Source organism: Zootermopsis nevadensis, unplaced genomic scaffold (genome assembly GCF_977971745.1).
Source record: "Zootermopsis nevadensis isolate Lab colony 2312 unplaced genomic scaffold, Znev_1.0 Znev_ptg000026l, whole genome shotgun sequence".
In the NCBI taxonomy this organism is placed as follows: domain Eukaryota; kingdom Metazoa; phylum Arthropoda; class Insecta; order Blattodea; family Termopsidae; genus Zootermopsis; species Zootermopsis nevadensis.
The window spans coordinates 724,691-751,527 of NW_028259158.1; the positions used below are offsets into that span (position 1 = coordinate 724,691).

The following is a 26,837-nucleotide window of genomic DNA, read 5'->3' on the forward strand; positions in this document are numbered from 1 at the left end:
GGAGACTGGAGTTTGTTGGCCCAGGACAGAGTCCGGTGGAGGGCTTTGGTTGGTTCGGTCGATGAACCTTCGGGTTCTGTAAGCCATCTGGTTGGTTGGGTCCACTATTTGGGAAGCCTGAGGGGAAGAGACCTCTGGGGAGACCTAGACGTAGATGGGAGGATAATGTCAGGCGGGATCTATGGGAGATAGGAGTTGAAGGAGACTGGAGTTTGTTGGCCCAGGACAGAGTCCGGTGGAGGGCTTTGGTTGGTTCGGTCGATGAACCTTCTGGTTCCGTAAGCCATCTAGTTAGTTAGTTAGTTAATTAGTAAGTTACTTAGTTCTTTCAGTTGTGTGTTCGTAAGGAGACGAATATAATTTAATCTACCTTCTGAGACTCTTCGGAATTGTTAACTGTCTTTTCAAGGTAACTTTTGTAGAAGAAAACGGTATCAACGAGACGTGTTTTGAACCAAAGTTACAGTCTCGAACTGTTTCATAAAGCTTCCTACATGTCTTCAGGGTTCGTTCTTCAGTATCTCACACATTTATTACCTAGAATACAAGTTGAAATAAAATTCTTCGTAAGCGTAAACGATATATTCTTACTTCTGTCTCCGCCTATTGTACACAGACTAGAGCAGGGCGCTCCTTTCGGAGCTCCTAGGGAGAGTTGGTCAAGTTTGTAAAACGCCACCAACCTTGTGTAAGAAACTAAACTAACCGCCCTGAATTGAGGGTTAAAACAATTGACCATTGCTTTTTGAAATCTTAAGTAACACGCTAAACAAACTCCCCTTCGGGGGGGTTAGTTTAGTGTCTCATTCAAGTGTTTTAACCCCTGAGTAAGAAACTAAACTAACCCCCCGAATGGGTTGCGTTTTAAATTCTTGAGTAAGACGCTAAACTATCCCCCTTTGGGGTGTTAATTTAGTGTCTTATTCGGAGCACTTTCTCTAATCTGATTTTTTACTTCTTTATGTCGCTGTTCAGAGGCCAACTGTTCTTGGTCAGTCAGCTTTCTACGTCCAACCCCACCCTTTCAAATCTTCGTCTGATTTTTTCCCTTCTGTTTTTGTTGAATACGTTTTTCTACGTTTATCGATGTATTTCTTCCTTCACTTTTCTTTATTTCTTAAATATGTCAGATGTTGTAGTTCTTTACGTCGCTGTTCAGAGGCCAACTGTTCTTGGTCACTCAACTTTCTACGTCCAACCCCACCCTTACAAATCTTCGTCTGCTTTTTTTCCCTTCTGTTCTTATTGAATACGTTTTTCTACGTTTATCGATGTAAGACTTCCTTCACTTTTCTTTATTTCTTAAATATGTCTGATGTAGTTTTTACGTCGTAGTACAGAGGACAACTTTTCTAGGTCAGTCAGACGTTTTAAAATCTTGAGTAAGACTCTAAACTAAGTCCCCCGAATGGGTGTTAAACACTTGAACAACCCACGTTTTGGGGAGGGTTGTTCAACTGTGTTTTAAAATCTTGAGTAAGGCACTAAAGTAACCCCCTTCGGGGGGTTACTTTAGTTTCTTTTTGGTTGAATATTATTATTAGTATCAGATTACCTTTTTGGTGTTGGCAACGTCTTCTTTCACTTTCCTTCATTTCCTAAATAGTTTTATGTCGCTGTTCGGAGGCGATGTGCTGCTTCTGGAGCAGTGATAATGCGACTGGCTTGATAGTTTTTGATTTCTTTGTTGTGAAGCGTTATTTGTTTACTCGGCATTGTTGTGGAACACAACAATGCCGAGTAAACAAATAACGCCCTGTGTGTGAGCAGTGTAAGGATGTGGATCAGAAGTTGAGCTTCGTGTGGAAGTCTGTAACGGTCCAAATTACATCTTCTGCTGAGGTAATTTGATCCTACCATTTAGTTCTTTTATTATTTTATTAGGCTGAATTTCTTTTTACTTTTCGTTTCAAAATTCTAACTTGTTGTTGTGTTTCGAGGGTAATACTGGGATGTTTACTTCTAGTTCATGGCATATACCTAACTGTTTACGACAAAGACATCCGAGGACCTTCGGTTCACATGAGTCTTGTGATTTTACACCAGGACAATAAACTGTCGTGAATTGGTTGTAATTCCAAGTGTCATACTTCAACATTTATGGCGGAAATATGTAGAAAGTTAGTTTAGACTCTGTGGTTCATTGTCACTCAGCAGATAATGTTGCTGGACCTTACGCATTAAATAGGTTGAGGGGGAACTCTTCAACAAACTTTCGAGGTAGCCGCCCGCAAACCCAATACAAGTCTGAGATCATCGTCTTGTGGCTAAAGCCAAGTTTTATCATCTGCACATCTTTATTTATTCTTAAATAATTAAATTGTGTATAAATAAAGTATTATATTCAGCGATAAAGGAAGCTTCTAGTTGTCGGGAGTTACATGCCATTAACACCCCTGAAATGAGTCAAGTGATTACCAGGGAGCGAAGCTATAACGTAGAAAAACTTATTTAACAAGAACAGAAGGGGAAAAAAAGACGAACATTTGCAAGGGTGGAGTTGGTCGTAGAAAGTTGACTTACCAAGAACAGCGTGGTAAAGAAGTGAAATATCAGATTAGAGAATGCGCTCCGAAAGGAGCGCGTTCCTCTGGTCCATTCAAAATCTTGTAAAACTAAAGTATTCAAGAAAAGAAAGTGTTTTATAACTGAATAATGGAGATACCAAAATTCTTATTTTGGTTGGTAAGATCAATAAATATATATATATATATATATATATTCCTGAAATAAATTATGTGGTTTCAACATTCCTCGGCTTACATTCGACTGGAACATTGCCTATTTATACGGATTGGTGTGCTGTTAATTAACAGGTTGTTTTGCAGAATAACCTCCATTAGCTCTGTTGTTGACGACCGTGTCCCATTTTCATTTCGGAGGAATCTTCCATTTTGGGCCCAACAAAAATCATCATAATCACTGCATCAGATTATGAAGAGTTATTAATAGGGTCATATTTTACCGCGTGTCAGAGCGAGAAGTGAATGCAGATAAGAGAGTAATGAAATTAAATTACATTTGAACAGAGTTAATTTACAAATACAAGTTAGTGTGAGACTAATAGCCATTTTGACACCTGGTTTAATGGTGATAGGGCAGTTTACAACAGCGGCAATGCTTTGAATTTTACTCAAGAGCATCCTTTTTATGTTATGAATAAATAAAATTACAAGTTCCTTAAAATCTTAGGCTATCTTACACCTGGACACGTGATATTTCTTCAAACACTTTAGATAACTAAAAAAATGTCTGAATTGAAAATTGTTGACGTTTCATGTCGTGTAAAAATTTACAGAAAGTTCGTCGTGAGTGTTTCGTAAAGTAGACTGTATGTGTCCGTAATTGACCAAAACTGAATTCGCCAGACATTTATAACAGCAAATTTAATTTTAAAAACCCATTTCTTCAAACGCGGTCCTTTTATGAAACAGTTCCATGAAAAACATAAAATTATGGGTTGGACAGCTTACTAAGAACAAGTTTCGATGTAAATTCCTGAACAACAAATCCGTTCCTGTTATAACGAATATGATCACATGTAAACGCGCGTTTTTGTAGTGTGAACTGAAGCCCTCGCTGACATTTCGGAAGTCTGTAAGGGTATAACCCCCGGTAGTCTGAATCAGGAGAGCCGGTCTGCGGTCCAGGACACGTCCTCCAAAAAGAAGCGTGATTTATGTCCTCTTAACAGCGACGCTCGTTTGAAACTTAAACACAGGGAGTCATAAAAGGGTTGCATAAGAGGTAGTGCCTTATTTCGGCGTGTCCAGAGGCGGCGTCACGGCATTTTCCCCCTCCCCCCAGAAAAGTTTCAAAGTTGAAATCACCGAATATAGACGATGAACGTCAAACACCATTCTGTTGCTCGAAGGTCACAATTAAATTCTGGCATGACGAGGAAATTACTGCCTCATCACAATAGCGACTCCGTTGCGGCTGATTTCAGCTTTGCCTGAGAAATAAACCCAATGATTATCAGATTTAAAATGACCATAATTCCTCCAGTGCGTCTCACTTAAAGCATCGTCGGTCGGGTCGCTCGACAAAACAAAATCCTCATCGGCTTTTAATCTCGTTTTGGTGATCATGTGGTCCATAGTGCAGTGAGGCCACTCTCTCTTCTGCCCCGCGGTGTTGGAACCAAGCCATACGGGCCGTGTCTTCAACTTATCGACACCAGGTCGGAAAAGGAGTCAGTCGCCTTTCGCCCTGGCTCGATACTGATCCCGCCGCTGTCCAACATCAGATGCAATGTCCCAACTAACTAGGGACGTGGACGTTGACGCCAATGTTTCGTCGCGGTCCTGAGGAATTAACCTGCACTATTAACACATGGCGAACTAAGCTGCTTTTCAGATTATCCGAGGCACCTCAGTAAACCCCTTACTCTCGTTTGTTATCTGGGGTTTTCACCAAATCTTCAAGTGAGTTACTCAGCTTAACAGGATGGACCACGTGAAGGTGAGAGTCAGAGTTGAAGTCATTGGCCAGTGTATTTCTCTGACCCTTGTCTGGCATTAAACGGATACATTATTTTATGCTCTCAGTAATGGAATCATTTGTTTTAATCACGTGATACAAGGACAAAGGAAGGAGAGTTTCAATGCAAGAACGCCAACAGATCCACACACCGACCACCGAAGCTGGCCACTTGCGAAGTAATGAAGACGGCAGCGTGGCTTTAAGTTTCGGGTAGATTCAGTACAAATGCACTCAAGGTTAATGATTAATACTTTCTCTTGTTACAAAACACTACGGATGTAGACTGGGAAGTCAATAAACATTCCTGGTGAAATGTAGAAGTAATCACTAGTACCAGGAGAAGGCGATGAAGATGAGTCTTCAGCCCGGATTCTGACTGGAATACTGTAGGAGGGAATAATGAATTCGAAGCGACTACAGTACTGCGGTGCATAAGGTAAGTATTTAAACCAACGCACTACAATTCCCGAGGAAAATCACATCTACTTCACATTAATCATGGCCCCGAGTTACGGAAGAACCGGGATCCAAAGTGCGGCTGATCCATCAAGCAGGGGATCGTGGAAAGTTAAGTGATGTGATCGCCAACCTTCGCTAGCGGAGAAGGCACTTCGAGATAAAATTTGTGCATATTCAAGATGTGAAAATCATAAGAAACTAGGACAGTTTAAAAGTTGTTTTTAATATGGTTGGGAGGAAAAAGGTCTGAAGTGACGTAATGAAGAAGCTGAAATTTTCTACATTCCTCCCCCATCTCTAAAGAAATTAAATTCAGTTTTGTCTGGGAACTTTCATTCTGTTCGACGAAGCACTAGAAATAGAAAACAATATTGGCCATTTGAATACGTTATTTCTCTAACGTCAATTAAATATATGTAGGTATATTAAGACTGTATTTCATGTCGTTTAATTAATAAACACGTAACACATGGTTGTGAACTTTTATTTCGAAACGTGTTGTATTGACGCGTATTTAAATAATCGAGGTTAGTTATCAGGGCACGCCTGCAAATTATTTTCTAGTGAACTTAATTTTCTTTTTTTCCTTCCAGTAATTAAGTGAAGTAAAAATGGCTCGCTTACACACAGCAAAAGCCGAATGTATAAGCAAATATTCATTAGCGGCTTTCCTCTGCCCTGAGACCTGCTAATATGACGAATCTCTTCGTGGTTTTTCCCAGGCTATAGAAGCAAAGTCCGGCGTTGTTAAATAAATAATCAATTATTAATCAGAATATTCACTAGTTCGCCTCCAATGAGAAGGCTTCGTTCGAAACATTAATCAGGTGTGAATTAGACTGGACAGAGTTCATTGACCAGCTCTTATAAAAACAAAATGTGTCTTCATGTCTCACGGCATGCAGGAAGCTCTCGACCAACTCAGCGACTAGCAGTGTCTCACATGTGACTTTATCTCATAGCATTATTTACTTAAATTTAAAAGAAATGTGTATACTCCTTGTTTAAAAAGTTATTGTTATTTATAAAAGCGAAATACACTCTCTTTAGCATGAGAAGTCTAATATTCAGAATATTTCGTTAAAGCTGTTATATATGTACAAATCAAGGCTTAAAATCTTTGTTTTACAATGTAAGGTAGTATATTTGCGTCATATTGTGAATTAGGTTAATATTTTAATATTTTCCGTCAAATCACAATTTTAATAAGATAATAAAATATAAAATATTTAAAATATCACTTCACGTTCCGCATCGAATGATCGATTTACAAATTGGAACGTCTCTTACGACATGTTTCGGTTATATTTAACCGTCCTCAGGTATAAATTAGATTGGTAAAATTTAAAACTCGAATTACAATCATTTACAATGTTATGCAATTTATTGAAATGTTCTTATCAGATTACTCTTATATATTAGAACGAAGGTATATAAAAAACAATACCTTCGTTCTAATATATAAGAGTAATCTGATAAGAACATTCGACAACATTCTTATTCGATTCAAGCCCTAGGGTCGTTGAGGACCTTGGATTTCAGTGCATTTTCCCTACATTCTTGGTGGTCCTTAGCCACTTTTTACCAATTTCGTATTCCCACGATTTTCGAATCCTCTTCAGCCTCATCTCTACATCTCTTACGTGGTCTATCGCAAATTCCTTCTTCCTTTATGTCCACGTCATCTGTCAGAGGTTTTATAAATTTCACAATATATGATATCCTCTATCTCCTTATGAGTTTTTTTCCAGGTTTCTCCATCTCTTATGGGACCACGGATTTTTCTAATCTTCCTCCTTTCAAATATTCTAAGGGCCTTAATTTCTTCTGAAGTCACTGTCCAAGAACACCAGGATTTCGATTGTCTAAATTCGATATTAATCTGCAGTCTTTTAACAAAATGTCTCGGGCGGGAATAAATGATGTGTTGTGTTAACCACGTCTTGGTTAATGACACTTTCTAGTGCTGTATTGTCCAGGTACCACGCAGTTATAAGGCGTAAAGTCTTCTTTCATGCCCGGCTTATGATCTGTTAAGCTGATTCTGTATTTGATTCTACCTCGGAAACATGCTCTGACTTCCCCGTTTGATTAGGGCTGTCAGATGTTTCCATTACTCTGTATGTATCTTAACTAAATTCGAGTTCCTAGTTTTGTGTATTTTGTGGTAATATTATGTATTTATTCATTAAAATACTTAAAAGTACCGTACAAAATACCGTGAATAAATAAATAATCTGTTAACTGGAAGCATCGTCTGTTTCTTCACGGCATTTGTAAAGGTTGGTTCTTCCTCAGGCACATGGCACAATTACGCGGTATGTCGGGGCAACTCAGCCAAACGTACATTTGCAACTTTTTTTTAAATATCACACGTAGATCAGAAATTGATACAAAATTCTCAGTGTGTTGCCTTAATAATGACGTTTTTATAAACGATGTTCATGAATCTTCCCCTAATACCATGAAGACGGTTTCGTAACTCGAAACATGTCGCCACAAGTGGATTCATTTAATACAATACGTAAGGTGAAACTGTTGTGTATTGATGGATGGTAATATTTTAGATAAAATTAGACGTCTGTAAAATAATTAATTTTAATAAGACTTCTTGAACAGAAAATAACGAGAAGAAATAAATTTCCCTTCTTCCCTGCAAACAATATTTCTTTATGTAGCTCCTACATCAATTCCTAGTTTTCTACATAATTTTCGCAAGGAAAGTAATTAAAATTAATGTGTTCGTCGTGGTTGTAATCAACTGCAAACTGCTGATTTTCCCAATCTAACATTTATTTTACTTTTCTCCTCCTTTTCTTTACGATTCTCTTGTCTCTGTGCTTGTAGGCGTAATCGCTTGCATTCGGTAGGTTCTCGATGACACAAGTCGAAATTCCGTATCTATAAACATTCAAGTCTGCCGCCTGGTACCTGCAATTTGAAATATTAAAAGTGAAAATAATCTTTCATCGTCCATCAGTATTTACTACACTCAAGACAAATTTTATCACATTTCACTGACAGGTACAGAAAACATGAGATGATGTAACTCACGAAGGAAGCCTCTTCTACCATAATAATTTTTTAATACAAATGTAATAGAAATGTAATTTGAATGTCAGTGCATTTATGTAAAATTTAACAATTTTCTTAAAAAATATCTTTGTGAGTCGTAAAATGTGTTGACCTAAAAATATCAATGTCTTTGTGTAGAATGGGAAACTGCTTGAAGCTAAGGACACAGCTTCCACCGAAATGTCGTTGCTTCTAATTTGTTTCCTGACAACCTTAACAGAAATTCCCCCAATCGGAATTCAATGCACGATTATTATTATTATTATTTAGTGTTCTGTCTGACGACGCACGATTGCCTCACCATATTTGAGAACAGTTCCCACGTGATCTTTCTTTCACTCATGCACGTAGAACACCGGCCAACGCGCTATTATAACGTAAAACATTTTATCACATCAAAGTGGAGGGAGAAGTTATGACTATTTTAAAAGGCTGTCAAATGAGTTGTGTTCTGGCTAGCGACGTTTGGTACATTTCATTAAGCCATTAGCTTAGGTCAGAAAAATAAATTTAATCACAAGCTTTCTTTGGAGAGATAAGCGCTTCTTGTTTGAGACACGCGCCCATAACAATATTTCCCTCTTTTAGCAAAATATTTCCAAAAAATATTTTGTCCCAACAAAAATATATCCGGAGAGGTTCTGCTACACGTAAGACAGACACAAACCAAAAATTAAATGAATTTCCGTGGGATTTCTGGCTCTTGCACAAACAAGTATGAAGAAATTTCCCTTCTGGGAAGTTTTTGGAGCTCCTTACTCACTCCGTCAACAGATTTCAGGAGACTGCGTGGTCAAACACGCGAAGAGACAGCCATTTTGAAATAAACTTCCATCAGGAATGGAAACATGGGATTCATAGGCATCGTTAAACCTGAAACTGGCCTAGCACTTTGTAGAAAAGGTTTGGGAAAAGGTTTTCAGAAAACATAACCCAAGTTGTGTCCCACTGGTCAATATATGGCAAAGTCTTTAGAAATAAATGCTTTTGTTCTACAATCGTAATGGCATGTATCACATAATATGGATATTTTATTTTGCCAACTGAAGACTTTTACGGAATCGCACGAACTTCATAGATGTATTAATACACGTGTAGCTCCTGCACCATAAGAATTATCTTCGAAGATGTAACCGAACTGACCATAAGCCACTTTTAAAGTTATACTTTATCAAAATTTTGAATATTGATTGTTAGTTCTCCCATTTCGTGAAATGCAGAAAACAGTGACAGTCATACAGAATCTCTGGTTTTGTATCCCTCGACAAAGCACAGTACATGAGATAACGCAAATAGTTAAGTTCATGAAAGTAATTCACTTACATCGCTCTCAGCAAATCCATGAATTTATGAAGTACAAATAGAAGGTTCTAAATGGTTCTTCTCTGCACTTGAGAACCCAGTGCTGAAACTTCCTTCTCGTATAAAATATTGTGTATCGTGCCAGAACTCAGTGTAACTCTTCAGTTAAACAGTTAATTCACCCCTAACTCTCTCCTGTCGTACTGAGTTTCTGAAACTTGTACGTCACCTATTAATCTGAACAGAACACACAATTTCAGAAACTGCACATTCCATCCCTACGTAAAAAAGTGGGGAGAGTCTACTTAGCTGGGTTCAGTAGAAAGAGGTACATCAGTCACTAAAGATTAGTCTGAACAGGATCAGGAGAATGTAAAAAATTTGATGTAAGATTTGAGGTTTTCACAGTGGAGAGGCTGAAGATTTCTGTCTTCTGGGTTGTTGTGCTGGCCATATTTTGAAGTTGCTTACTGTTAAACCATTTACCTAGTATTAAATTCCTATAGTACAGGAGTTTGAAACCACTATTATTCTAAGACAAAGACTAAATATTATGAGATGAGGGTCTCAGGCCTGGGATCATATTTGGTCCCCTCTTATCAATTCTCAGGCTGCGGGGATATGGAAACGTGAAATTTGTACTAAATTGGGGCTACTAAAGTTTTTTCAAACAAAAATCAACTTTTAAGTTTTAATTTCTGTTGCGATTTTCCAGTGCATTTCTCCAATGCTTATCATTAAGACGCGTTCTAGGTATTGACTAGAAGTCCCTCATTCAGCTTTTCCTGTCATATACTGATGACATCAACAAAGTATGACGATGAGAGCAAGATATATCGGCGGGCCTCGGGTTGTGAATTTCTGTTTTAATGAATGTCCAGCCGGTTAGAACGATGTTTCATTTGTGTCATGGTCCTGCGTTCTTGGCACATTCAATTCCAGTGCTAATTATCCAGAAGCTTTTTACATTTCTTAGAACATTGGAGTAGCGGTAAACAATTTATTTTCATCTCAGCCCAAATGTGAACATTCAAATTTCAAAGACAGCAGTTAAATTTATATGCCAACCTAAAACTGACATCTTGTTTTTTATGAACCTACAGGAGAAAAAATTAAGCTTAATTTGCTTCCCCTGTCTGTCGTAGTGGGAATGGAGGGGCATAATTAGACTGTACTGTACAAAAAAAATATTCTTTTTTTGTTTTGTGCGTGTTTGTAAGGGTAAATAAAACACTCGAAAATAAGATCCGTTTGAACTCAGAATTGGGTCAAAATTATCACTGACTTACCTGCTTTTCGAAATACATACGGCCTACGTTAAAAATAATTTAACCAATCGCTTTGCCTGTTGTCTCCTGTCCCGAGGTTTTTAACGTAAACTACAAATGTTTGACGACAAAGTGATAAGGAAATATTCTGGTCTGTGATGAAATAGTGAAAATTGTTGATTCTTATTTCAGAATGGTGTTGGGCTTTGTCTGTTATTAGTCGGGGAGGGGGAGAATGATACGAAGACGTCAGCACAGTCAAGTCGTTATCCATTTTGTAAAGCGCGTTTATTGATAAATCTGAACGTACGTGTCACTTCCCGGCTCCAGGTTGGAACTGCGTGACTCACCGCCAAAAACTTCGTGGATTTCCCGATACGAGTCAAGCATCACTCCATAAAACAATAAAAACTTACATGCAGTGACAGTTCTTGCCTGGAGCTGGTAAGTGACATTATGTTCAGCTTTTATCAGTGAACAACAAATGTACTTCAGACTATGTTCAACATACCAGTAAGATGTAAGAAGATAACTGTCTTCTGTGTTGTATCGCCGTGTAGTCTGGTAGAACTTTACTATTGCGATCGCCCTGACGATAAGGCAGCAAGGACGTGTGAAACGTTTGTGAACTTCTAACATACTGCAGCAATTGTTTACTCTAAAGGAAAACAAGTAAATATTTCTCAAACAACAACATTAGAGGAAGAATTGTCCCCCTACAAAACAAATATTAAAACTCTGAAACTATTGATTCTACTGAGCTTTGTTCCACAGATATAAAATAATATAAAACAAACCCTGGATATCTAAAAACTAATGGAAATTTTATTTTAAACACATTCCACACTATTACAATCTTACTAATGCCCACTCTTGTCACTCAACACTTCTCTAGAACAGTCTGTAAGAACTGTGATTCAATACAGTGTGTCCATAAGTCTTTGGCCATAGGAGAACTATAAATAATAATAATAAAAATAATGACAATGTTGTTGCAAATAATGTGTTTTCAATTTTAAGTGTTGGCATCTTTTACCTATGACAAGCCATTATGGTGCAACATTCTTTATATCATCAATAATAAAGTTACGGAAATGTTGCTACATTGACATGACACTTCACCACTGAGTTCATTCATTTGTATTTCCTGTAATATCCATGTCTCCTTCACTACAGCATTTCCCTACTCTGGGAAGACATTCCCCTTTCGCTGTCATGTCAATGTGGCAACACTGTCATAACTTTCTACTATCGATAATGCAGAGTGTAGCACAGTAACGGCTCGCCCTAGGTAAAAAATTGCAGCATTTCAGATTGGAAACACAAGATTTACGACAATTCTTCGTCTTTACATTTTCCATATTCAGCCAAATAACATAGCTCTCCTGTGGTGTTGAACTTATGGGACAACCAGTAAGCATATGTACATAAAACCTTTCTTCTTAGAAATATGGGTAGCAGTTTTACGTAAAAAAGGATTGCTGAAATACAAATCCCACTTAAAACTGCAGACTTTCATGTAAAACTGTAATCTATTATACATAACAAATAAAATTTATGAGCCTCGAAAGAAATTTCAACAAATTCATTCTGTTTATAAAGAAACTGACCTAAACATTTGTTAAGATGACCTTAAGAAGCAAAACTGGACAAAATGTTCTTACACTTCAGACCAATACGGAAACACGACAGCAAATATAGTAGACTAACATTTCAAATATAAATTGGTGAGAGAAGATGAGGATTAAAAACACAAGGGTGATCAATAAACATGTCAATTTATGAATATGCACTGTTTCCAATGCTCCTTGCAGTAACTGCAAGTCATTGCCAAGGACTAACAGCAACTACCACTAAAATTATTCACACAGCCGTGCAACTGTTTCTAACATAAAATGTTATGTGCTTATATGATTCAATTTTCTTTTGAACATATTCTTCAGTATGAACTTGGTTCAACTAATAAGTGCCAGAGAAAATTATATCATAAATTTCCTGGAATCACAGTTCCAAGCACAACAGACATCCACAAACTTACTGTGTTAGGTCTAATGGGCCACTTCTGGACAAGAAACTTTCTTAAAAATGCCATTTGTTTAAGGTTGGAACACGTAATATTGGTATCACAGTATTTTTTCCAATATTTTAAATTATAAAATGACACAAAGTGACTGACTAGACACATAATTTAAACAATGCAGAGAATGTTTCAACATTTTGGTAGTTATAAAAATCGTTAGAAAAACTTGTACTCTGCTTCTGGAATTTCTCAGGTTATGTTCATGATTCACAGTCAAATTTTATCATTATCTAAGAAGTATTATTGCAATGAAAGTATCACAAATAATTTCTTAACTAAGTTACTCTGAGTTATTATTACTTAGAATTTACAAATTAAATTATTTAATTTATTATTAGCCCTTTTACATGCAACTCAGACACAATTTTCACTAGCAAATCAATTTACTCTCATGCCAAATATTTGGAACATTTTCAAAAATAATATATTATTCTGCACATTTCACCTTCTATTCAGGCAAACCATTTAACAATTCTTGTTGTATGATTTGCTGATAGAACAGGCATTAACATCTATCTTGGTATTGTTTCTCTAGAAATGTTTAATCCGCATAATTATCATACTCTTATTAGGCATGCTTTAACTGTGTATTTCTGGAGCGTCTCTTACTAGAAATGTAAAGCAACTGAACGAGCAGAACGACAAAATTTCTTGGCCTACAAACTGATGATAACGTTCTCAAAAAAAGAAGTTGAATAACTTCAGCACGCTTTGCCATCATTCATGATCATAGGTGCTTCAAAATTTCTCTACTTATTTCAAAACTGACCCGTTAATATGAACTGGGCCCCTCCAGTGTAAGTTCATGTATTTATTCAGACAACATACAACAAAAACTGATGACGCTAGATCACGGTTATAAAGCCAGAATATCCGATCTGTCAGCAGCACGTTTGACTTAAACAAAAGTGACAGAGAGAGAGAAAATTGTACAGTATTTTGTTATGTGTAAATGATTTAAGTAAGGGCAGGTGCAATAAATTTCATTTCAAGCACAGAGAATAGTTACTTTCCCGTGTTTACCGAATTTCAACCTTTGTAAATCTGTCTCTTGTGACTCGTAATTTTACTTTTTTGATTCATGTAACTTAATTATCTTCCTCCTCACTTCTTTAGCCTTTTCTATGAAGGCAGCTCGCTGCTCAGCATGCTCTGCTTTCTGAAAGAACAGATTATAAACTGCTTAGTCAAAAACAGAAGCACTTCACAGTCCCAATGAACACTACAAAATTATTTACCTACTTTGTTTTGCTTACATCATTTAATTTACTTTCTGCAGTCTGCTCGTACATTTATACAGACTTAAACTTCACAGACCTCACATTGACACACTGCAGTTGTTTATATAAGGTATAAGCATTTCACAGTCCCAATGAACACTACAAAGAATTTGCTTATTCTCTTTTAACATTTAGACCAAAGTTATAGATGTACTTGCCGCCAGACTCTGTTAGCAGCAGAAATTCATGCTCTGGTGCTGAATTCCTTGCATGTGATAAAAAGTACATACACTTGATTGCAGTCTGTAAAACAGTTCAACTTTGCAACTGCTTCAAATTTGCCATGCAGGTAATAAACAAAGTATACAAACCATAATATTTTTGGTCCTTTCAAGGGACAAATCAAAATGATTATATACTGTCAAGTCAGCATCTTTCTTCCCAATCTTGACAAACAAGCAAGAGGAAGAATGTGTCTTGTGTTCATTCCTAGAAAGAGCAAGAAACGTTAGGAAATATTGCATTGTGAATTATACCTATTTTAACTTAAATTTTTGCCATAAAATCCATACTTTAAATATGGCTTCATTCTTTTCTGAGATCCTGTTTCACTTATGAAGGGTATCAGATAAGAGAATGACAGTTCTACTAGTATAGCTGTTGCTGACTACATTCTTACGGCTGTCTTCAATGTCACCAAAACATGGAAGGGCAAGTGGCTTAAGTGATATTAGTACTTTGGTTGAGACAATTCAACTCAAGAAGGAAACAACTGCCAGACATTTGCAGAAAAAGTTAGAGTTGGGCAGTGGCAGTGCCATACTCCAACTGGAGTCTCCCTCTCCCTCAAAGTGGTCATGAACTGATGTTGCGGCCTATGGCTGCCACTGAACTGAACTGATTTAATTAAAAATGTACATTTTGTGATCTTCTGATTTTTAAAAGTATTTGTTTGTGCAACAACATGAAAACAAAAAACTGGCATCCAGCTGTACCATAACAAATGTTCTGAAACATCACCAGCATTCCCTTTTCACCAAGTTTTCAAAATAAAATTCCACATACCAGGGATCATCATCTTGTTTCCAGCCATCCAGCTTCTTTAGGCACACTTGACATTGAACTAGGTCAGGTTCATCCTTCGAGCCGCAGAAAATATAACCTGCCTCAGCCATCTAAAAGCAGGCAATAGCACACCTCCAAATCATTGCTACACTTGTTTGTATATTTATTCAGGCCGGAATTTATATGTTTACAACGAAATATATTTATATTGTACCTTCCGGGCATTGCATGAAGTATCTTCGTTAAATGGCCAACTTTTGAACGTTCCCAGGCGTTCATCTTCAAGCATGTATGTCGCCAAGTCAGGCACCTCCATCTGTAACATTATATGAAGGAAAACGTGGATTTTATATTAAGAACAAGCCAGAATTACTTACAGGAGCATTAACTGACCATGTTCGTTATATGAATAGTTTCAATTGCCCTATTAATTTCTTGTTCGTTTTGGAAATCCAATGACGTTACGGAAGCTACCATATAGGTTATAATTTTCTTGTCGGAGGTATCTTGTAAGCCTCTGGCACTGAGAATTTTAAATAACACTCCACCATTATTATAGTGATATATACGTCGGTATTGAAGTTATAACACAATTGAGAATCAGTAAGTAATAGGTTTATGTATCCGCTGAGTTTCGGTTAAGTTAAAACAAAACAACTCTCCCGGTACACATTATTACCAACATCGCAACACAAGCGTGTGAGATTATTTTCAAAGATATATGTAAAATAAGAAAAGCGCTTTACCCTTGAAAATGGTATGGTTAAGAGGGGACACTTATGTGTAATTCTGCTGTTATAACGTAGTAATAGCTATGAATCATCTACTTAGGCACTGATTAAAACAATCCTCCCTATTTAGATTTCATGAATTGGCGTCATTGAAATAGTTCGTGAATTCAACTGTTCCGTTGCTATGGCTGCAAAAGATGTTTGAAATTGTTTATATATGTATAACTGTGGGGTATAATTACTTTATTTCCCAACTGATTGTTTTATTATATTGCAGACAAATTTAATTTGTTGCCGAATATTTAAATATTAAGGAATTATGGTTGACGAAGACGTTAATGATTTAGATCTAATTTCTATAAAAGGGTTTTTTCAGTAAAGTAATTACTGTAACTGAGGAAACCCATAGAAAGTGGGGGAATTTTGTATGAGAGATGAGAGAATTGTTTAAGGGAGAGTATTAACACTTTACTGCTTATGAATGAGACCTGTGTGGCCAGCGTAAGAAGCAGAATGTACTGAAAAATAAAATGTGTTGCATGTTTGTGCCTTCTCTTAACACTTTACACCTCATGTCTTGTAATGCCACGTGAACTTGTGGGTGGATACCAGTGTTTCAGAGGAACATGCTACCTCAATCTTCAGGACCTAAGAACGTTGATGTCCACCTTCAAGTTCATGTGGTGCTGATTTTCCTCCATTTTCACTCTTTGCTACTCATTGGTCTGGCACCTGTCATCCTGTGGAGCTTTGAGACTAGTCAGCTTGTATCTAAATATGACATCCACAAGGTTCATGTGGAGTCAGTTGCCTTTCCCTGTGACAGTGAATGTCTGATATCTTTGGGTGGTCTTGATGACAGTAACATCATTGTGTGGAATATTGAAAAAGAAGAAGTGTTGTGTGGTAATTACCAATCAATGATACCATCATCAACAACATAATGAATTCAGGTGTATAATTGATATTTCTTTAATTAAGAAAGTGGTCCCAAGTTGCAAATTCTTTTAAAATATAACTAGTCATTCCCCTGTTGCTTCTTTATTCTGCTCAGACTGTACACCTCGAACCCCCTCATCAACATTACAAGTTCCTTCGTCATGGTTTGTTTGCGGCTGGGCGAACCATTCTAAAGAAAAGAGATTTAATTGTGTTTGTTCATTAACTCCGTCTTAATGATATCATGAGGCAATGCTTCCTTTAAAATATTTGTCCAGGAAGCGTATGGTGGCGGCATCCTTAGTCTTGGTGGCAGTGAAACAAACCAACCCATCCTCTTTTAAAATAAATATTTAAAGAGAGAAATTACCTTTCATACCATCCTGGAGACTGAAGCGAACAAAGAAGCGGAAGATATCTGAAAGTCTGATCTACAGAACTTTAACTTACAAATAAGGTTATGTTCATATATTTTCTTGCATTACAGGAACAAAGTTAAAAGAAGTGATAATTTGTCCAGTTTCTTACACTAGTGTTTCGATATTGTATCGGAACCCACGTTCCACTGTTTTCATCCCTCCAGTAGTGGAGTGGCCACTTATCACAGAACACTGTCAGATCTGGGAATGGATGGTCTTGGATGTACTTCAATGTTGCCCGCACCTGTCAGCATAATACAAGCTATTAATCTTTATGGTCTGTGTGTTATGTCTTACATACTTGATCCAACTAACCTCATATTACAATAGCCTATCACTCAAATATTAACCTTTGGAGTTCAAGTCTGGCTGGCAGCAAATCCCTTATTACAATAGAATAAAGGTTAATTCCAGTTAGTAATCCTTATTTTATTACTTAGTCTATAGATATCTAATGCTTAATCTTTCAGTACTTTGATTTATTATCACTTGATAATGCTCCTGTCATTTCTGCTACATAAAATTCAAATGTAAGGTCTGAGGTTCTCATGATGGTGAGTACAAAGACGTACGTCTTCTAATTCAGACAGTTTAAACTCTGCTATTAACAATTAAAATGTTGTATAAAGAAATTAAGAGAAATTTAATTGAACTGTGTGGCATATGACAATTTGAATGTGCAAACAGTAAAAATTATAAATACAACTGATATACAATGTGATTCACTTGTCCTTCTGATAATCTGTTTATTTTCTGAATGCAGTCTTGTATTGGGAAAGAAATTCTCTTCACAACTAAGTGGATGGCTCCATAATCACTGCTTTATACCGCCGTAATTCAAATACACTATATTTTAAATTAAGCTAAACATACACATTCTACTGCATGACAAAATGAGGTGGCTCTACTTCTGGTGCTGTGGACAAATGCTGGAAAATGAAATCATCTGTCTGCTCTAACCAGAGGTCAACACCTCACAGAGGATCATAATTAAATGGTCCAATTCGTAACAATCCCAGCTGACAATCGTACACATCCAAAATCTAAAAGAAAATTAAACATTAATATTTAAAACATAGGAATTTACAAGCTGATGGTATAATATCTCACAACTGAGAGAATGGGTACAAAAACCTGCTTTAAGTAGACGAAGTGTCAATTTAATTGTTATATAAATTATAGCAAAATCAAAATCAGTTCTTCACTGACTGGAATTTTATATCACATGATTAATCTCCCTTCTTAAAATACATATGTGATGATGAACATTACAAGACAGGAAGTTCAGAGTGACAGTCTTATCTCCTCTAAGTATTATTAGGATGACCAAATCAGGTAGGATGAGAGTGGCAAGGCATGTAGCATGGATGGGAGCTATGAGAAACACATACAGAATATAAGTTGGTTATCTGAAGGGAAGAGACCACTGAGAGACCAAGATGTAGGTGTAAGTATACCATTAAAATGAAACTCAGAAAAGTAAGGCATGAGGATATGGAGTGGACTCACGGGATTCAGAACAGGGATCAATTACAAGCTCTTGCAACAGTGTAATGAACCATCAGGTTCCATAAAAAGTGTGGAATTTCTTGATGAGATTAGTGACTATTATTAGCTTGTCAAGGACTGTACTGAACGGACTTGATATAAACACAAGAACAAAATATATCATTTTGGGTCATACTTGATTAAAAATTCCAATATAAATGAGAAAAGGGAACAGACATTCTGTGCTTTCTTATAAAATGTAAAAAAGACAGTAACAAAGACATTTGTATGAACTGATTATCCAAATGTTTTCACTTTTCTTCATTTCCTGGAGCCTCTTACCTATTATCACATATTTTAGAGGATGCAACACCAAATTCCATGCTTCATGGCAAAATAAGGACTTTTACGATTCTATTATTGGTACTTTGGATATACTTGAGTATTACCAAGATTTTGATTATTCCTATATTCTGCTGAGCGTAAGAGAAAGTAATTTAACTATCTGCAACTGGACATAATGAGCAATAAAAAAAGATGGACTATTTCTGTTCAACTCACCAACTCCGTAAAGTATTGACCAATGAATACCACCACAATTTGTAGTGTTCAGTTCTCCCACACAGGCAAGCATCAAATCAATCTCTACTAACTGCTTATGGAAGGAATCTGTAACAATTATAACATATGACTGTCTGAATAGTAACCACTTATTCTCTATTGTAGGAGAAAAGGGAACTTCAAACCTTGTACCTGGGGTTTAATGGTTTAGAGGTACACTACTCTGATGAATGGTCAACTGGACAGTGAGTATGCTGTGATGCACGGCTAACATTGGAGTTAAAGATTGAGCATAGTTCACAGACGCTGGTTTAACAAAGATAATACAAGTACAAAGAGAGCGATCTTCTGGGTTGTTACACCATGTAGTCTGCTAGAATTTTATCAGTGTTTCAGAGGTGCTTGCTGCTTTTATCATCACAATGATCAACCCTGATGATGGAGGCAGCAAGTACCTCTGGAACACTGGTAAATGTCTACAACATTACGTGGTGCAACAACCCAGGAGACAGTCGTCTTCATACTCACCACTGTGAGAACCTTAAATATCACATAATACAAACTTTGATTCCTTAATCTGGTATTTATAACACATTTTTGTTTAAGGCAGTTTTGTTGTGGGCAAACTCTTCAATTAATTCAGTCAGCTAAATCAGCAGTTTTTGTATGAACCTTTAGGTTTTCAGAGTGGTGACAGTGTGGATTGTGGTCCTCTAGGTTAGGATGCTGAGCAGTCTTGTAAATGGTTGTATGGTTTTGGAATAATATATCACTTCAATATTCTACCTTGAAACTGGAGATAATATGTTACTCCACATAATTTTGAACATATCATGTTTATCTTCAGGGACATAACCTAGTAGACCACACTAGTAAAATCAAATATGGACTTGTGATTTTGATCATAACTATATTGGGCATGTAGTGAGTAATTTCTTTTATCTGAAAGGAAGTACCTGTGTTAATCAGAACACTGCCTAAAGAACAAAAAACGTTCAGACTCTTCTAATTCACAAGTTTCCCTGCTTTTGGAATATCTCGAGATATTCCAAAATATTTAAATAAGATTTTTGCTTTATATATTATGCAACCACTTACATTTAATTAAGTACATTAAGGCTTTCTGAATGTCACACATTGGAGCCACATACATGACTGACTGCCTAACAGATCAGTGGATTATTTAATACTGCATTAGCAAAATAAGTATAAAAAGATATTTGGATCTATCATGATTTAGAGGCATACCACGTCAGCAAACAAAACAAATTACAGGATACACCAAAATCAAAATCAAAAAAAGCTTCGAACACTTTAGGGGTCAACGTCACTAATTCCCTTCACTGAACTGACATATTAATTTTATTTTTCTGATCCTCATTCTTTTAATGCAGTATTTCCAGTTTCTTCTGCAATTTTATGTAAAATCTGTTATTTCATTACTGAAAAGAGTGGTTCTGCATTTTATAAATAAAAAGTCAAGCCAACATGTACTTTGGCTAGTATATTATGATGGAATACATAAAAGTCTAACAACACTTCATGATCTCACATTTTCTATATAACATAATGCTTCCACTGTACATTAACTTCTACTGTCCTGCTTTTCTCCTTGACGCACAATCGTGGCTATCATGATGTAGTCAGTTGCATTGTACATAATGATAACATGAGGCCCTCTTTCTGACCTCCTGTCAAGTTCATAAACATGAAAAGAAATCAGTTTTCCTTCTGGGGTAAAAAAGGCAGTCACAATGCATTTAAGCCCTAAAAAGTCTAGTAACTCCGAAACAGAACAAAATATTGTTATCAATCACCATCATCATAATCCTGTCAGGTATTAGGCCGTACCTTTAGTGGTTTTACTAAACTTCTCTTCCTATAAGTCAAAAGAAAATTTGTTTCTCTATTCTGTTCTAACATAGCTTTATCTATATAATTTCAGCATATTCTGTCAGAAAAATGAAGGACTATTATGCAATTAAGGAAATTATAGTGATAAAGTCATGAGAATTAAGTAATATATTGGCTGGTACAAAGTCAACACTGATCTGATCAGAAAAACAGCCAAACCATAAATAAAAGCAATCAATTTTAACATGTTCTTTAAACAGTAACATTTATATGCTACTTGCTGAAGAAATGTTCCACCAGATATTTACCAACACTTCTCTTTATGTTTTAGATGCTGAAATAAAGAAACAGAAAGAAGTCTGTGTTTCAGTTCTATGCCATAGAAACAAAAAGTGATTAAAAATATTACAACTCTCTTATAATTTCTTTAGAGGAATTATTTACAATGCATTGGACTTTCATATGACCACTATCAGGTAATATACATATTTCAGATCTGTTTATTTAATGATAAAATTAATATTAATTATAATTCAGGTCCAAGTTGTTACCAATTTGAGCTTTGTACCTGGATACTGGGGATACTGGAAACGACCCATTCTTCAAGTGCCTGAGCACTGCAGGTCCCAACTTTTCGTTGGCTTGATCTATAGACATTCGGTAGGACTCCTTGGAAGAGGGATCGGCCCATCACAAGGCCTCTACCTGTACACAGGACAGCACAACACCAAAAAAACGCGGAAAAACATCCATGGCTTGAGTGGGATTCGAACCCACGGTCCCAGCAACCAAGCGGAACAAGGCCCACACCTCAGATGACACGGCCACTGTGGACCCCGAGCTTTGTACCAATCTTTCTATTGTATGCACACAAACATCACCATCATCTCTATACAACTTCATCTCTATTGGATCTTATCACTTCACAATCAAAAATGTTATCACATCGCCCTGCTTAAAATGTGATAAGAACCACAAATTTCAATTGTAATCACATCTTTCATAGAAAATATACAGTGATCATTATCAATGTTCACTTCAAACCAAAACTGAACTTGCTCAACAATTTTTTTTTTAAAATTCACAATACTAAATTTTTAAAAAAATCTGTTCAGATTTCCTCAAGTTGTCACACATACAAATGGATTTACAGTAATTCTAATAGGCTCTCTATAGGGATTTTAATGTGCCTAAAAAGATAGGCATTATTTTTGGGGTGACCCTCATACAGCCTTCTATATGTCTGCATAGCTTCATATGGGAGGAAGCATGTTAAGAACTTCATTCAATTTGGATATGTTAATGTGATCACTGACAATTTGCCTTTAAAATCTAAAGCAGACTGTATATGGCAAGCAACACTTATGAAACTGTTCCAAAGGAAAATAAATAATGACTTACACATGATACTGTGGAACAACCCTTCCGAATAATTATGGCTATCTGAAAAAACCACCAATGAACTGCAATTCTAGACGTCCCTCAGGATAACCCAAGGCTAATTCCTGGACTCTATGAATCACGTTCATAACACCCTCATCTGTTCCAGCACCATCCAAATGCGCTACTGCCACAGCTCCTGATCCTGTAATGACAGCCAGTCATCATTCTTTAACTACGCCTTCAAGACAACATACTGGAAGACCAAGAATGAAGAGCGGTCAGGTGAAGAAACAGGCATTCTCAACAGGAGAAGCTGGATGTTGGTTACGGTGTATCAATTTGTAACTACATAAAGTTTCTGCTAAATTGACTGTGCCAGATACACTAACTAAAGACAATTACATAAACAATGAAATGCACAGCATTAATTTATTCCTCAGCATCTACTACCTGTCTCACCAGGATGTGAACTGGATTCATCTCAAAAAGGACAGGTTCCAATACATCAGATTTTCAGATCAGTATAAATATGTTTCGGGCACTGACAGATTTATGGTGAATTCCGCTGCCTATTTTACTCCATATTATACTGTCTAATATGTTGTGCTGCAGTATGACAGTTACTGCAACTTATAATTTAAACACTTACCTGAATGACGGAGAGCAACGATGCATGTTGTGACGTCATCTGACCCAAGAATATTTACATTTTCTGTAAAGGAGAAAAGTTTAATTTGTATGCACAATCAAGTTTTCAAAATACTGACTGAACAAAGAATAGACCATGAACAATGGAAAAAATACATGTAATCAAACCTATGAGAGAACCACCAAAGAAATTGATCACAAACAAGTTAGGAAATATATACACAACATAACAATTCTGATGACTATAATTTTACCTTTGGCCATTGTGAATGGATGAGGAATTCCACATCCACTCACTACCATGTGCAAAGTGCCTGTTAATATTGTCCGAAACAAGCAACAATTGAAAGGTGCTGACAAATTTTAAGACAATTTCCCAATATTTCATTTTGGACAAATCTGTTCAGCAGTTCGTGAACATTAATTGTGGACAGGCAGACAGAAAAATATGGTCTAACTTAAACAATGCATTTCAGTAAGTTTTAGTAGTAAACACACCAATAAATTACAAAAACAAAAGAAGTTCTTTGTGAATTTACATCTATGAGAAGTTAACTAATTAAGTCTTAAAATAGACCATAACATCCTCTATCATTCAAAGTCACAACATCCTTCAAGAATCATATGTCATACTCTGGCTGAAGAAACATTTGAATGACTTCAGTCAGATATTAACAGGACTAAAATAAAAGAAAACATTACTTTCCACCAAAACATCCATATTTGAAGTGTAAGGAAGAATAGCCAGTTAATAAAAGCCACCATTAACGTAACCAAGTCTACGTATTCACACTTGGCTCCAAATAATACAATCTTACTAAGAAGCATACGGGTGTTGTGACATAGTCAGGCTAACATAAACTCAGAGACACATGAATATATATCCTACAATTTGTTGCACATTTCAAATTGAATTTTATAATGTCTACTTGTACCCATTCTGTTTCTTGATTCTCACAAACTGCCTATCCTTTTCAAGCATAAAAGTTATGAGGATTCTTACAATGCACACTTAAATGCCTGATACATACTGTCATGGGGTACAGTAACTGCCAATTCCCTTTGCTGGACATAGAGGAGGCCAACAGATCCTACCACCTTTGTAGGAATAGCAAGCAGTTGTGATGCCGAGTCCTTATAAAATGGTTGATTGTGAAATAAGGTCCGCGTGTTGGGAGGCACCTCCTCCTGTAGCACGCCACTCAGCACTAGAACCATTCTACCTGCAACATGGAAAAGAAAATGACTACAGTTCATGTTCCTGAAATGCCCATAACATATAACAGGGAGTGAAAAAGCATTGCTAGTATGTAACTGAATTTAATTATCACGTGGGCAATAAGAGGAATTAAGTTAACAAGCTGGGTGACAGTCAAATAATTTAATGATGAAATCTGTTTGATTCTACATGAGCAACTTTCAGTGTTCGACAAATTATAACATTATATTATGCAACAGCTTTACTGAGAGCCACTGAATGATGCAGTCAATCAGCTAGTACTTCTGCTCTATATTCATGATAACCCCAAGTTTAAATCTCAGCCAGAGGCAGGCTATCCTGACAGAGGTGCTTCATAATTTTCCTCAGTCTCTCCAGGTCAATGTCATCTGACAGTATATAATCTGAACAACTGAAAGCATCATTAAATAAACCATGAATGAAGAAGTTGAATACTGCATGCCAGAACACACTTGACTGGAACAATATTCAATGTAACAAAAACTCAGATTTTTCGTATTATCTACATGAAGTTCAATCTCAGTGTACAAAGAAAATAATCTGACATATAACTAAGAGGAATATTCATGACAGTGAAGTTATTGGCATGTATAAATATGTGCCTTGTATGAAGTTAAGACTAATTTCTCAAGCTTCAACAATCTGTGCAGATCCTGTCAACTATTTTCAATGGCATGTGCATGCATAAGAAAACACCACAACATGGATATGGTTTCACAAAATCTTTTACTTGAATTGCTATGCTATTATGCTATCACAGGAAAACAACTTTAAAAGTTAGGATAATTGAAAAGATAACATAAATATAAATTTGGTACATATTTTCATGGTTTTATGTTTCAACCAACATTGACTATGGCCTATAATTAATTCTTCTAGGGCTACCAGCCATGTAGGGTAGTTTACTGGAGTAAACACCGACATTTTGAGAGTACAGAGCACCATGAGGAGGGGGAGAATGGATGAACCTTAAAAGGAACAGCTTTTGTACAATAACTGCAATATCGACCTTAACCATGAGTGCCGCTTAAATCACTGTTACATTTGTAGTCTGATTGATACGCTACAAGAACATTGGATGATGGAGAGCTGCTTCATTCACTCTTGTGAAAAGCACTAAATATTTTCATGCTTTTATGAATCATTCACTTACAGAGGCAATAATGTTGTAAAAGAAAGTTCTGCCACTATCATGGTTCTCTTTTCTAAATCCAAATACATCAATAAAGAATTTCCTTACAATTCTCCTTAAAATCTTCCTGGACTTCTCCATTAGGTACTTTTGGCAGCATCATAGGACATGTCACATAGCCCTCCTCTTCCAAAACGATGAGTCCTTCCTGAGAAGTCAACATTTTTCCAGTCACTCAAGAAATTGCAAACATTTTATAGAACCTGAAGGTTCATTACCATGTTCACAAGGGCCTGCCACTGGTCCCAATCTTGAGCCAGATGAATCCAGTCCATGCCATTCCATTCTCGTCTAGATCTTCTGGTTGTCTCTTTCCATTTGGTTTGCCTACCAAAACCCCGTGTGTCTTTTAAATTGGGGCTACATGCCCTGCCCATTTCTTCTCCTTGTGGAACTTTCTCCAGCCTCCTAGCATTTCATCCCATTTGGGTCCAAATATTCTCCTCAGCCACTGTTCTCAAACACCCTCAGTCCACGTTCCTCCCTTAGTGTTATAGATCAACCTTCAAACCCATAAAAAACTATGGGCAAAATCAAGGTTTTGAATACTGTTAATTGTACTATTTTAGATAGAGAAAAAGGTTCTGAACTGAAAGGAATCTACCTTTAGGTTATGTTATGGTCCGACCGCAAATTCGCACTACCTCGGCTGGAAACGGAACTACGATCCAAGATGGCTTCCTGCAGAGCGGCCAACTTCGCAAAATCAAATCACCGATAAACCGTGAAGGCTGTAATATTGTTCAACAGATGGCGTATCTATTTAGCTTTCAGGTAGCTGTAGTGGACGTATTTGCACGCAGTGTAGTAGTACTTAAATTGATTGATAGGTGTGTCAGTGTGTTTCCACTAATAGTTGAGTCTAGAATTAATTTTATGGAACTCCTAATTGCCAGTGTACTATGGGGAAGGGGGGGGGGGCAGAAATCTATTGATATGTTTTTGAACGTTAAGTACTTTTTTTTTTCAATTTTATGGATTTACCAGTGCCCTAGAAATCTTGGAGGTGGAAACCGATTGATATTTTTGCGAATTTTGAGAGTGCTTAATGAATATTTGAGGAGCCATTTTCGTTACTTTGTGAAAATCTTACGCACAATAAAATGGAGGATTTGAATATCTCTAGTAAAATTATTGTCTCAGGAATACAGAGTTTGAAAATCTGTACACCCCCCACGAGGTCATTCGGTTTAGGAATCCAATCTGCAGTGACTACATTGATATCACAGCTTTAGGTTAAATAGCACAGGCCATTAATGCGCTGGTATACTGACAAGTGTCCTGAGTACACACACCAGAATTCATTTACTGGAGTGTAAATTACATCTCGTGGGATGTGTTTTTATCGCAAATTTGTCGTCTTCAAGAACAGATGTCTGCAGTACAAAGCAAAACCATTCCTATGCAAGGTTTCTCTTAGGGCGGAGT

The 26,837-nt window shown here is 36.7% G+C and overlaps 1 protein-coding gene, 1 long non-coding RNA gene and 1 pseudogene across 4 annotated transcripts in view; 1 reads left to right on the forward strand and 2 right to left on the reverse strand.

The window, feature by feature from the left end:
* Positions 1-17,281, reverse strand: part of LOC147872541 (uncharacterized) — a 108,828-nt gene extending 91,547 nt beyond the window's left edge. Inside the window, exons 1-6 of the mRNA XM_087356254.1 lie at positions 17,153-17,281; positions 15,169-15,270; positions 14,955-15,064; positions 14,261-14,378; positions 13,778-13,828; positions 11,101-11,247 (exon numbers count right to left, since the gene is read on the reverse strand). Of these exons, the coding sequence (XP_087212380.1) occupies positions 11,101-11,247; positions 13,778-13,828; positions 14,261-14,378; positions 14,955-15,064; positions 15,169-15,270 (528 nt within the window). The 5' untranslated portion in view covers positions 17,153-17,281. The remainder of the gene's footprint in view (positions 1-11,100; positions 11,248-13,777; positions 13,829-14,260; positions 14,379-14,954; positions 15,065-15,168; positions 15,271-17,152) is intronic.
* Positions 1,479-5,682, forward strand: LOC147872549 (uncharacterized). Of its 2 annotated transcripts, XR_015537202.1 has the most exons (3): positions 1,744-1,842; positions 4,103-4,921; positions 5,538-5,682. It is a non-coding gene; the product is annotated as an uncharacterized LOC147872549 (long non-coding RNA). The 2 variants fall into 2 exon arrangements; XR_015537201.1 differs by lacking the exon at positions 5,538-5,682 and having other exon boundaries at positions 1,479-1,842; positions 4,103-5,416.
* A 170-nt stretch (positions 17,282-17,451) lies between the features above and the next one.
* Positions 17,452-25,612, reverse strand: LOC147872550 (protein N-terminal asparagine amidohydrolase-like; annotated as a pseudogene). Its single transcript, XR_015537199.1, has 6 exons — positions 25,458-25,612; positions 24,009-24,200; positions 22,979-23,041; positions 22,348-22,531; positions 19,093-19,200; positions 17,452-18,086 (listed from the first exon to the last, which is right to left on the reverse strand). The product of XR_015537199.1 is annotated as a protein N-terminal asparagine amidohydrolase-like (transcript).
* Positions 25,613-26,837: the final 1,225 nt, after the last annotated feature.